General features: G+C 42.1%; 1 protein-coding gene across 3 annotated transcripts in view; it reads right to left on the reverse strand.

Annotated features, from left to right (window-relative positions):
* The window catches only part of LOC129825339 (kelch-like protein 29), a 398302-nt gene that overhangs the window by 126106 nt on the left and 258856 nt on the right, over positions 1-13340 (reverse strand). For all 3 annotated transcript variants that reach the window (XM_055885359.1, XM_055885361.1, XM_055885360.1), the window contains one exon: positions 8492-9034. In XM_055885359.1, coding sequence (XP_055741334.1) covers positions 8492-9034 — 543 coding nt within the window. The remainder of the gene's footprint in view (positions 1-8491; positions 9035-13340) is intronic.

Genomic DNA, 13340 nt, shown 5'->3' on the forward strand with positions numbered 1-13340 from the left:
GTGTCCCATACAATATGGGGACCTGCTGTACCTATGTTATGTCTAAAAAAGTCAGTTATAAATTCTTCTGTCCTAGTTCTAAACAATTTATCATCTAGTAGGCTTTGATTAAATTTCCAATATCCTCGCCCACGTGGAAATTCTGTAAGAGTAATATATATGCCAATTATGTGATGGTCCGACCGCATTCTGTCCCCTATCAAACACTTTTTAACTTTTGGTGCCAGAGAGAATGATATAAGAAAGTAGTCAAGGCGACTAGCTTGATTAAGCCTCCGCCATGTATATCTCACTAGGTCAGGGTATTTAAGTCTCCATATATCCACTAATTCCAATATATGCATGACATTCCTGATTTCCTTAAGTGCCTGAGGGTGATAATTTGTAGTGTGATTTCCTTTCCGGTCCATAGAGGTATTTAAGACCGTATTAAAATCTCCCACTATAATAATAGAGTCTAGTGTTGCTTGTAGAGTTGATACATTCTTATATATATATTGTCAAAGAAGCTTGGATCATCATTATTCGGACCGTATAGGTTAATAAGCCATATATGTTTATTGTCCAATAACATATTTAAAATAATCCATCTACCTTGAGGATCTGTTTGGACAAGTTGCACATTTGGATCAAAGTTATTATTAATTAAAACCATCACCCCTTTTGAATTTCTTTGCCCATGGGAGAAATATATTTCTTTTTCCACAAAACTTCATCTAAAACTGTTGAATGGGTTTCCTGTAAACAGTAGATATTATAATCCTTCTCTTTTAGCCAGGTAAATACTGATCGTCTTTTCTTATTATCTGCTAAGCCATTACAATTGTAACTGGCTATACTTATTTCACCACTTACCATAATGAGACACACCTTTCATTCTTTTAATCAGAATATATTTTTGTAAACGTACTATTAAAAAGTAACATAATGATTGAGTGTCTATATAGTTGTACCATGACATTTGCATCTCCACTAAGCAAACCTCCAATTGGTCCCCACTATTCCACCCGCCAAAAGCCCCCATCTCAAGTTGGGTTGTCATCCCAATGCCCGGCAGACCACCCCCGACCCCCGCATCGCACAGCCCCGGACCGACTGGGATCCATCCTTCGAAAAGTGCACACAGCACCATCCACCGAACCGAAGCAGATCCATTGCCAAATGCATTTCCATCGCCCTCACCTCGATTTTTATTACATATTGCTGTGAATCATCCTCTATAGTCCCTAACATCCCTAACATCTTTTACTTCTTCCTTCGCAACAGTTGTGGGATACACACATACACCCACACACATTCAGCCCTTACCCCCACACAACCATAAGCTCACCCTCTCAACAATTGCACCATCCCAGAGCCCAACTCAAGATGGGTCATGATTTACAAATGTACTTGCAGTTGCAGCTACATGAGAAGGCCTGCAAGACCGCGCAAAAAATGAGCATAAATGTAGAGATTTATTTACCATTGTCACATCCTAGATGATGGAGGTCAAATGTACACCTTCTTCCTGAAACACCCACAATACGGTCATCCATTTTGACCATGTTCCCAAGCATCTCCATGCAGTCCGATTGGTTTCGTGCCACCAGGGCCACAATAATATACCCCCTCTCTGAATGTCCGAGTGTGACCCCCTCCCCATGGGTTTCTGCAGCTAGTGTTGCCAGCACTGCCACTGCCTGGGTGGGGGCACCCCACCGGAATCCCCACCGGCTAGGTACAAGGTCATCAAGGTTCTCATTAGCAGCTTTGAGAATTTCCTTGTTTATTATGCTCTCCCTTTAGGGGGCTTTGGCTTTGCAGGACCAACCCTGCCAAGCAGGCTCAGAATCTTGAGTGGGCAGTGCTGCTCTTGGTCCCTGACCTCCTTTTGGCTGCATACAGACCGCATACAGCATGCACATAAAACAGTTAGGGACTTCTCCTTGGTATCTGGGCCATTCATGTGGGTGTCTAGGGTATAGGGCCATGTACCGTACGATTAAAATAGGATAATAAATAATTAGATATAATTTATTTTAAAAATGTAGTTCCCCATGATAGGACAATAAATAAATAAGACGTGTAATTCTTTATAAAAGTATATCCATCATCTGAACAACATTGAAAGCCCTCTCATACCCGGCCCACAGCAATACACTGGCTCTGGGATATGCAACTATTTCATTACTCACTCACTCAACTTTCCAAACATAACAAATAAAAATAAACACACACCATACCATCCACACATACTGTGCCTTCTGTTTACTTACTTTTTATCTTCACTATATAGAAATAGTGCTTGTGTTCAATTAGTTATATGTGAAGATTTATAGAAAAGCTATATTTTGTATTGTATTGTTACAATCAGTAACCGGGCTTGAATTGTGTTTATTTTCCTCATCTATGAGAACTTTGTAATTTTTAAAATAACCATGGAGTAATCTTTGTGTCTCTGAACAACTGGTTATCAATATATAGTTTATCAATGACGAGAGCTACTCGTTTCGCTTTTAATCTATTTTCTTTGAAAATTGGATACAGAACTTTGCGCCGTTCTGCAATTTCTTTCGGAAACTGATCATTCATGCCAATTTTGGTCCGAGCAAGTCTTTTACCTAGGCTTTTAACCATTATTTTATCTTTAAATGAAGCAAATTTGGCAACGATTGGGCGTTCGTACCTCTGCCCTCTCTGTCCGAGGCGGTGTACACGTTCAAGTTGGATCTTATCGATAACTTCGCGCGGTATCTGAAGCGCTGCAAAAAGGAACTCTCTAACTACAGATTCAGGAACCTCTCCTTTCTCTTGGATACCTGTAAGTACCAAATTCTCTCTCATGGATCTAGTTTGTATGTCCAGTAAGCGTTCCTTCAGAACGTTGTTCTCCTTTTTAAATTCATTAATTTCGGTTTCAATCTTATTGACCGTCCCTTTTAGCGCGTGTGTTTCCTTCTCCAAAGCCGCGGCTTTTTCATCACTCATCTCTAGGCTTGCCTTCAACTCTTTTATATCTTTACTAACTAATTCAAGTATACCCAGTTTGTCATTTATTGATTTTAACAGATCGGTTTTGACCTTTACCATTGCCGGTGGTGAGAATATTAGATCATCCGTGTCGGTTGAGTCACGTTTTCGTTTTTGATTCGGTTCCCCTGTCTTATTCTCCGTCATGTTTGGGTGTTGCATGTTTTCGTAATATTTGTCGATAAATGTCTCTAGTCTTAGGATTTGTTTTGTGTTATTATCCAGATTGAAGGTTATCACCCACCAGATTATTTAGTGCTAATATTTTAGTCTAATTTAGCAGATATTTCGAATATTATGTTTTATCTTGAGGTGCTCTACATAACTTCGTTCAGTCCGCCATTACCTTTACGTTACCTTTCATCAATCAAGACAATGTTGCCAAATGAGCACCAAGTATTTGTTCGTGACCCTGTATGCGAACAAGGTTTTCAAGAACACACAGCTCTGTTGTGACCAATGATTTATATAAATCCTGGATTGCTGATTCTATGTATTGGCCATTGAGGGGCTTGGAAGCCACTGGTCAGCCATATTGGCACTCCCCAGTGGGATCGGTCCTCCATAGGAATGAATGGAATTCTACAGTATTTTAATTAAATGTTAAGGACAAATTTTTACATATTTAAGTAGTTTTGTTGTAGTGCATATATGATCTCAAAATTACACGTAAAACATTTTTTGTTGTGATTTGTCAATATATGTGTTCTCCTCACATAATATCATTTAAGAGTATGCATTAACCTGTTGGGGATGGGGGCGCTGTTTAGACTATTTATGCTAATTTGGCTAATTTTTTAAACGGCTTCCCACAAAATCCTTGATCGTACAATATGCATATTATTATTATTATTGGATAGAAAACAGTCTATAGTTTCTATAGGAGTTGAAATTTTGTCTCTAAGTGGAACAGAGCCCATTCTACAGCAATTTCCCTGACATGGAGTCAGATTTGAGAAATGTTGGCCACTTTTCTGAAGTCAGTTAAAAGGGCACTGTCGTTGCTATGACTATACGGACACTTCTTACGTCTTCCCCTGGATGCCTTTACGTGATGACGATTCCAACGGGGTCGATTGCGCGTTCACAGGCCCTACAAATGAAAAAAACCTTTAGCTAGCAAGTCTTTTCTTGCTGCGTAACGCGCGTGGAAGACACCGACCCTCTCCTGTTCCAAGCGTTAGTTTAGCCTGTTATATTTCTCCGGTCATCTTTTCACTCGTTATAGGAGTTAAAAACATCATAAGGTAGTTAATTTAAAGCATTTTATAGCAATTTATATCCGTTTAGTGCGATTTTGGGACATTTATTTTTGCAACGATGTGAAAAGTTGGGCACGCTTTTCAGTTCATCCCGAACGCAGTTGACATTTCCACATGGCAAGAGGACAGCTTTCCACCAAAAGACGATTTCTCCCAAGAAAGGATCCTTTGCCCAAGATACTGATGGAAGAACAGCTCAAGGTAGGACATTTTTATTATGATAAATCGTGTTTCTGTCGAAACATTTTAGTGGCTTAGGACGCCATGTTTTTTGACGTAGCTTCGCTTGGCGCAAACTGTATTGAAAAGTAAGGATAAATTAAAAAATGTAATAACGCAATTGTATTAAGAATTAAATTGTCTATCAATCCCTGTCCACCCTATATTTTTTAGTCACGTTTATGAGTATTTATGTATAAGAGTAGATCACTGTCTAAGTGGCGCAAGGACATTTTCTGACCAGCTGAGCTACATTTCACATTGTCTAACCATGATTTTGGTGGCTAAATATAAACATTTTCGATCAAACTCTATATGGATTGTGTAATATGATGTTACAGGAGTGTCATCTGAAGAATTCTGAGAAGGTTAGTGAAAAAATTAATATATTTTTGGCGATGTTGACGTTATCGCCCACTTTGGCTAGAATCAATGCTGGGCTGCTATGTGCTATGTGCTATGCTAATATAACGATTTATTGTGTTTTCGCTGTAAGACACTTAGAAAATCTGAAATATTGTCTGTATTCACAGGATCTGTGTCTTTCGATTCGTGTATGCTGTGTATTTTTACGAAATGTTTGATGATTAGTAGTTAGGTAAACACGTTGCTCATTGTAATTATTCTAGTCCATTTGTGATGGTGGGTGCAATTGTAAACTATGCCATCTACCTGAAATATGCACTTTTTTCTAACAAAACCTATCCCATACCATAAATATGTTATCAGACTGTCATCTAATGAGTTTTTTTGTTGGTTAGGGGCTATAAATATCTTAGTTTAGCCGAATTGGTGATGGCTACTGGTGTTGGTGGACAAATAAAAGATGGTGGATTATGCTAATGTGTTTTTAGGTAATAGATGTACATCTTTACATATTGTGTCTTCCCTGTAAAACATTTTAAAAATCGGAAATGTTGACTGGATTCACAAGATCTGTGTCTTTCATTAGCTGTATTGGACTTTAATGTGTGAAAGTTAAATATTTTAAAAAAATATTTTTTTTGAATTTCGCGGCACTGGTTTTTCAGTGGGGGGGGGGGGGGGGGGGGGGGGGGGGTGTGCCGCTAGCGCCACGCTGATCCTAGACAGGTTAAGGTGTCTAATAAAATAAAGGTGGAAAAACAAATGTAGACCAATACATTTCTATAGCTACCATAATATTTTCTGCAATGAGGGAGTGCCAAGATGGAGGCAAAGTGGAGCCAGCATAGCACCCCCTATCAGCCATCTAGTGTGTATATAAATCATTGGTTTTGACACCTGCTACTGATCTGAATGGCACAGCTATTGCTGTGACCTTACTATTGCAACGACATCTGTATATGATTTCTACTGCTGAATATTTAATGGAGTGCTATCCATCTCATCACGTCTCAAGGTTCTATGCAGAGCCCTACTGGTTGTTTACAAAATAGAATATTTAGCTACTATTTCTAGTACTCCTAAATAAGAGGCTAATAAACTATGGTTACGTGTTGTGAAGTAAGCAATTATCACTTGCTTTGGCTATTGTACTAAATACAAAAGTATAATTTACAATGTAGCAACAATGTATCCCACAGGGATGCAAACTGATTATGGCCCAAAAAGGTGAGCAAACATTTTTGCACAGAAACGTGAGAAATCTGTGTAAACTGCAAGAAAATGTGCCTATTTTCAGAATGAGTGTCACCATACCAACATTTTCACTAACGATGTGATACCAAGCCAAGTATCACAATACCGAGTGGTAGTGGCCAATGGGGAGCGCTCGCTGTCCACAAGGACAAAATGTTGCCGTTTTAAAGCTAGTTCCCTGCAACTGAGAAAATATTAGTTTCTTGCAGTTCTATACTTTTTGTGCTGGGACTGAGAAATAAAAAAGGTAATCTGTTTTAAAGCTAATTTCCTGCAATTCTGCACATTTTGCCATGGCTTATGCCGTGTTGTTATGCTATCTGAGAAACTCATCAAATCAAATGGGGGCCTCATGCCATGACTTTCTACTTTATATTTTGACTGTCTACTTTATATTTTTGTGATCTTGTTGAAAGATATCAAATACTGAAAATATTAGTCATTTTTGGGAGTGCCAACAACTATTTAGCAGCGGTGGCGCGCCGCTGGTAAATTAACATAGAGGAAACACTGCACTTTTTACTGTGCAATCGAAAAGGCTACTGCAGAAAATATCTGATTTACTCATATCCATACCTGTGATTGGGCAGGAGGAATGTAGTAAGGAATATAAATACATAATGATCTGCAATTTCATTGATGCAGTAAGGGGACAACACACTAGGTCTAAATGAAATCATCATTAACGTACTCTTCAGACAACTTTACATACAGCTTCACTCTCCCTCCCTCACGAATTCACTCCCTGTCCCACACGTCCTACTTCCTTCACAGAGCTACCAAATGCTAGGCAACAAATAGAATCCTACATATCCACTTCGCTCACACTGCGAGCTGCTCCAATAATTCAACCGAAACTGCATCACTGTCTGCACACCCTAGCTCGCCATCACGGCTAAGTAACATTTTAAAACTTCTGAAGATGCGCAGAAAGAACGGACAGAGAGAAGCAGCTGATTTGGCTAACGGCTGGTTAGGGGATACGGCTGGCTGTTCATAGCAGTCACACGTGAAACTCGATGGAGCACATCGCTCAATGGGTGATACACTCTGCGTTTTACGGATCGTCACGATTCACGTGAATTATTTATTTAGAGATCAATATGGTGGATATCGCCGAAAAGTGGTGAGTTAACCTTAAATGTAGCTCAAACATCCCTTTATCAAATTACAAAAACCAGAAAGCGTCTAAGGAGACAGAAAATGCAACAGAAATTAACTAGCTCTGCTGCTGGACAAATGTTTGTTTCCATTCCACCTGGTGTCTCATTTAAAATGTGTCTCAGGAAGCCTCCGATCCGACCGGCACAACTGCTTTCTACATCAATCTGGAAACTAATTTGCTCACGTTTTATTGATATGGAGCGAAAACGAGAGAGAAACAAAATCTAATGAGTAGTGGAAAATAGCCACACTCTACATTAAAAGCTTTATTAAATGTGAAAATTGCATCACAACCTCCAAGGTTAACAAACATACATTTACAGCTTTGAGATGCAGCAGTGACAGCGCCACTCGCCATGCCCCTCGCAGTTTTCAAAGATAAAAGTTTTCCAGGCTTAAAAGAAGCTTAAAAGTGAATGTAGGTGTAGCTGGACAATTGAAGCAACAGAATAGTTTGTGTGTGTGTGTACACGCTTGTGTGGGTGCGTGTGGAAGCCGTGACCTTGGTGCAGCTTTGTAGAGATCTGGCACCGGTTCCAACTAGGTAGTGTTAACTGCGTTTGTAGTGTTGTTAACAGACATTCTGGCAACAAACTACCCAGAGAAGCTGTTCCCTGTACAAACCACTCTCTACCCAGAGAAGCTGTTCCCTGTACAAACCACTCTCTACCCAGAGAAGCTGTTCCCTGTACAAACCACTCTCTACCCAGAGAAGCTGTTCCCTGTACAAACCACTCTCTACCCAGAGAAGCTGTTCCCTGTACAAACCACTCTCTACCCAGAGAAGCTGTTCCCTGTACAAACCACTCTCTACCCAGAGAAGCTGTTCCCTGTACAAACCACTCTCTACCCAGAGAAGCTGTTCCCTGTACAAACCACTCTCTACCCAGAGAAGCTGTTCCCTGTACAAACCACTCTCTACCCAGAGAAGCTGTTCCCTGTACAAACCACTCTCTACCCAGAGAAGCTGCTCCCTGTACAAACCACTCTCTACCCAGAGAAGCTGCTCCCTGTACAAACCCTCTGCCAAGAAAAAAAGATGGGTTCTATGCTAATAAAACCTAAACGAATTAAGTGGAAAATAAAGTGCATAAACCAAAATACAGAAGCAAGGGTTCTGTGCTTACCCATGTGGAGCGGGCCCATCTTACCTTTGGTGTGTGTGTGTGTGTGAGACACTGCAAGCTTGCCCAGTCAGAGTGGGTCTGTCTTACCTTTAGGATGTCCTGGGTCTGTGAACTCGTACTTCCCCATTCCCACAGTCCTCAGCATCTGCAGCCCGTTGGGCCCTCTGGGATCATCCTGATAGGCTACTAGAGTAGACGGAAGCGGCGGCACCAACTGCCCATTGGTCAGAGGCAGGACGGGGGGCTGTATGAGGGGGTGAGGCATCAGATGACCGTTCCCCATCACATTTTGGTTGTGTTGGTTGGGGTGTGTCCCACCCGGACCCCCTGAGGTGGAGGAAAGGGGCAAGGAGGCGACAGGGGGCTGGGCCAAGGAGTAGGGTGGCTGGGAGGGCATGTTGAGAACCATGGGGGGGGGTTGGTGTGAGGTGGAGTGTGTGGGTAGCTGGAAGTGGGCTGTCATGAGTGGGTGGGGGTGGGGGGGCATGGGGGATTGGATGGAGGGGGTCCCACCTATGATGGGCGACTGGACAGTGACACTGTGGCTGAAGGAGGGGGGGCGGAGGGAATAGGAGTGGGGCAGGAGACTGGATTGGGTCACTGTTACTACTGGAGGTGCCCACGTAGGACCTAGAGAGGGGGGGGGGGGGGGGGGTAGAGCAGAAAGTGGAAGGAAGAAAGAGTTTTGATTATTATTACATTACATTAACTAATAACATAATTATCCTTTTAGCTAGCTCAACAAATTGCAGACTGTACAGAGTGGGCTAATGTTCCAGGTTCCATGATTGAGACCAGGAAAACAAATATGTTTACCTGTAACTCAGAGACAAGTAAAAGTTGTCTGGTTTCAGGAAAAGTCTTCTTAAATCGAATTTAATAAACGTATTTTCCAAAAGTGTTAAGGGTCAACTATCTGGTTCATTACAATTGCTTTGTTAAAAAAAATGTAGTCAGTTCTCATTATCAATATAAAAATAGCTACACTATGGTTGTCTCTAACAGTACATATAGCTATTTCTAATTAGTATATGTGCCAAAATAAATACTAATCACTTACAAATAGCGCAAAGGGTATGCTATCTAGAATGTAAAACCATCAAATTGTATGCTTGTTTGTCCGACACAAACAGGCTCACCACTGTAGCAGTGTAAACATGCATGTAACCCAATGCTACACAATTGACAACAATGACTCCCGCTAGCAGTGCTTAAACTAACAGTTAAACCAATACAAGTACCTAGCTACATCTACGCATTTATTATAGGCTAGGGCTAAACTAGCGCTCAGCATGAGGCTAGCTAGCTAACTTTCGAACCATTAAATTACGGAAAATATATAAATGACTCAAACATCTAACTAGAATGATTCAATTGTCCAACATAAATATATAACCTGAGGCTTCGATTAACAAAATAAAGTAACCCGGAGTTTAAAAATGTAGTGTATATTTACAATTTAGAAAAGTCCGCGACGCCATTTTGTTTTGATTTGCATCATGTCATGCCATGGGCGTATTCATAACGCCGAATCTGTTGCAAAACGTTTCTTAAACGAAACGGGGATGGATCTAGCTACCTGCATTTATCCAATATAAACTCTCGTTTTCCGTTTTGCAACTGTTTGAACTAACGATTACACACCATTCACCTAGCGTGGCCCCATTACTTACAATTCCATTGTCAATGGGGATACATAGCTAGCATTTTCTAGCTTCGACATAAATGCACCATAAGCATCACACAACCCATTAAATAGTTAGCGAAACATGTTATCGTACTATGTCGATGTATATTATGTATAGTTATACATTACACACCTGTAAATCCAGATACAATTTGAGACAACGGGAAGTAGGCTGGTTTGTCAGGAAAACTTCACGCAATCGATTGAGGAAGTGAGGTCACCAGCATCGCATTAGTGGAAACCAAAACTGTTCTTAGGGCAGGCCTGGTTATAGCGAGATACTGTATGTTCGAGTCGCGTCGTGGACAAATTTAGTATTTTACCTAACTTTAAGCTAATTATCATAACCTGCCACGTTAATTATCCTAACCTGCTACGAAACGTCACTTCTGCCAGTCAAAACCGGCAATTGCCCTGAGAACAGTCTTGGTTTTCACTAATGCGATACCACCCAATGTAAATGCAACCAACCAACCAACAAATCTGCTGACTTTATCGAGATAGTGATACCATTACACTTCAGTGCATATTAATGCATAAACCTGGAGGACTCCAATAATTGTTTTTATTTAACTAGGCAAGTCAGTTAAGAACAAAAATCTTATTTACAATGACAGCCTACCAAAAGGCAAAAAGCCTCCTGCGGGGAAGGGGCCTGGATTTAAAAATAAATAAAAAATACAATATAAATACAAGACAAAACACAAATCACAACAAGAGAGACACAACACTACATAAAGAGAGCCCTAAGACAACAACATAACAAGACAACACAACAACATGGTAGCAGCACAAAAACATGGTACAAACATTATTATGCAAAGTCAACAGCACAAAGGTCAAGAAGGTAGAGACAACAATACATCATACAAAGCAGAAACAACTGTCAGTAAGAGTGTCCATGATTTAATCTTTGAATGAAGAGATTGAGATAAAACTGTTCAGTTTGAGTGTTTGTTGCAGCTCGTTCCAGTCGCTAGCTGCAGCGAACTGAAAAGAGGAGCAACCCAGGGATGTGTGTGCTTTGGAGACCTTTAACAGAATGTGACTGGCAGAACAGGTGTTCTATATGGAGAATGAGGGCTGCAGTAGATATCTCAGATAGGGGGGAGTGAGGCCTAAGAGGGTTTTACAAATAAGCATCAACCAGTAGGTCTTGCAACAGGTATACTGTAGAGCAGGGGTGTCAAACTCATTCCACGGAGGGCCTAGTGTCTGCAGGTTTTTGGTTTTTCCTTTCAATAAAGCCCTAGACAACCAGGTGTGGGGAGTTCCTAACTAATTAGTGATGTTAATTCATCAATCAAGTACAAGGGAGGAGCGAAAACCCGCAGACACTCGGCCCCCCGTGGAATGAGTTTGACACCTGTGCTGTAGAGAGATGTCCAGTTTACAGAGGAGTATAGAGTGCAGTGGTGTGTCCTATAAAGAGCATTGGTGGCAAATCTGATGGCCAAATGGTAAAGAACATCTAGCCGCTCAAGAGCACCCTTACCTGCTGATCTATAAATTATGTCTCAGTAATCTAGCATGAGTAGCATGGTCATCTGAATCAGGGTTAGGTTGGCAGCTGGTGTGAAAGAGGAGCAATTACGATAGAGGAAACCAAGTCTAGATTTAACTTTAGCCTGCAGCTTTGATATGTGCTGAGAGAAGGACAGTGCACTGTCTAGCCATTACTCCCAAGTACTTGTATGAGGTGACTACCTCAAGCTCTAAACCCTCAGTGGTAGTAATAACACCTGTGGGAAGAGGGGCATTCTTCTTGCCAAACCACATGACCACAATAATGAATAAAAGTAAAACAAATTATGGCTCACAAATAATAACAATGTCTTAAAAATTTAAAACACAAAATAAACAACTGACCATATATTGTGACACACCTACAAAAAAAAGATATGTGATGAGTGCTGTTTACCATGTAGCTAAGTGTATGTATTTACAGTGAGTCATGGAGCCCATCTGTATGTTCTACCTAGAGTCTAGTACGGGGTCAGTTTTTTGGAGCCAAACACCCCCCATGCCAGCCACATCAATTCTGAACAACTAATATCCGACATCAGGACAGATTTTTCTCTGCAGCCCGACCCACCCTCATAGAATTGTTTCCGAGAGCCGATACATGACCCGCCAAATTACAATTTATTTAATTGTTTATATGACTCCAGATTAGTAGGCTACTATCCCCCTCCCTGGGCAGTAGGCTACTATCCCCCTCCCTGGGCAGTAGGCTACTATCCCCCTCCCTGGGCAGTAGGCTACTATCCCCCTCCCTGGGCAGTAGGCTACTATCCCCCTCTCTGGGCAGTAGGCTACTATTCCCCTCTCTGGGCAGTAGGCTACTATTCCCCTCTCTGGGCAGTAGGCTACTATTCCCCTCTCTGGGCAGTAGGCTACTATTCCCCTCTCTGGGCAGTAGGCTACTATTCCCCTCTCTGGGCAGTAGGCTACTATTCCCCTCTCTGGGCAGTAGGCTACTATTCCCCTCTCTGGGCAGTAGGCTACTATTCCCCTCTCTGGGCAGTAGGCTACTATTCCCCTCTCTGGGCAGTAGGCTACTATTCCCCTCTCTGGGCAGTAGGCTACTATTCCCCTCTCTGGGCAGTAGGCTACTATTCCCCTCTCTGGGCAGTAGGCTACTATTCCCCTCTCTGGGCAGTAGGCTACTATTCCCCTCTCTGGGCAGTAGGCTACTATTCCCCTCTCTGGGCAGTAGGCTACTATTCCCCTCTCTGGGCAGTAGGCTACTATTCCCCTCTCTGGGCAGTAGGCTACTATTCCCCTCTCTGGGCAGTAGGCTACTATTCCCCTCTCTGGGCAGTAGGCTACTATTCCCCTCTCTGGGCAGTAGGCTACTATTCCCCTCTCTGGGCAGTAGGCTACTATTCCCCTCTCTGGGCAGTAGGCTACTATTCCCCTCTCTGGGCAGTAGGCTACTATTCCCCTCTCTGGGCAGTAGGCTACTATTCCCCTCTCTGGGCAGTAGGCTACTATTCCCCTCTCTGGGCAGTAGGCTACTATTCCCCTCTCTGGGCAGTAGGCTACTATTCCCCTCTCTGGGCAGTAGGCTACTATTCCCCTCTCTGGGCAGTAGGCTACTATTCCCCTCTCTGGGCAGTAGGCTACTATTCCCCTCTCTGGGCAGTAGGCTACTATTCCCCTCTCTGGGCAGTAGGCTACTATTCCCCTCTCTGGGCAGTAGGCTACTATTCCCCTCTCTGGGCAGTAGGCTACTATTCCCCTCTC

Source organism: Salvelinus fontinalis, chromosome 27, assembly GCF_029448725.1.
Source record: "Salvelinus fontinalis isolate EN_2023a chromosome 27, ASM2944872v1, whole genome shotgun sequence".
Taxonomy (NCBI): domain Eukaryota; kingdom Metazoa; phylum Chordata; class Actinopteri; order Salmoniformes; family Salmonidae; genus Salvelinus; species Salvelinus fontinalis.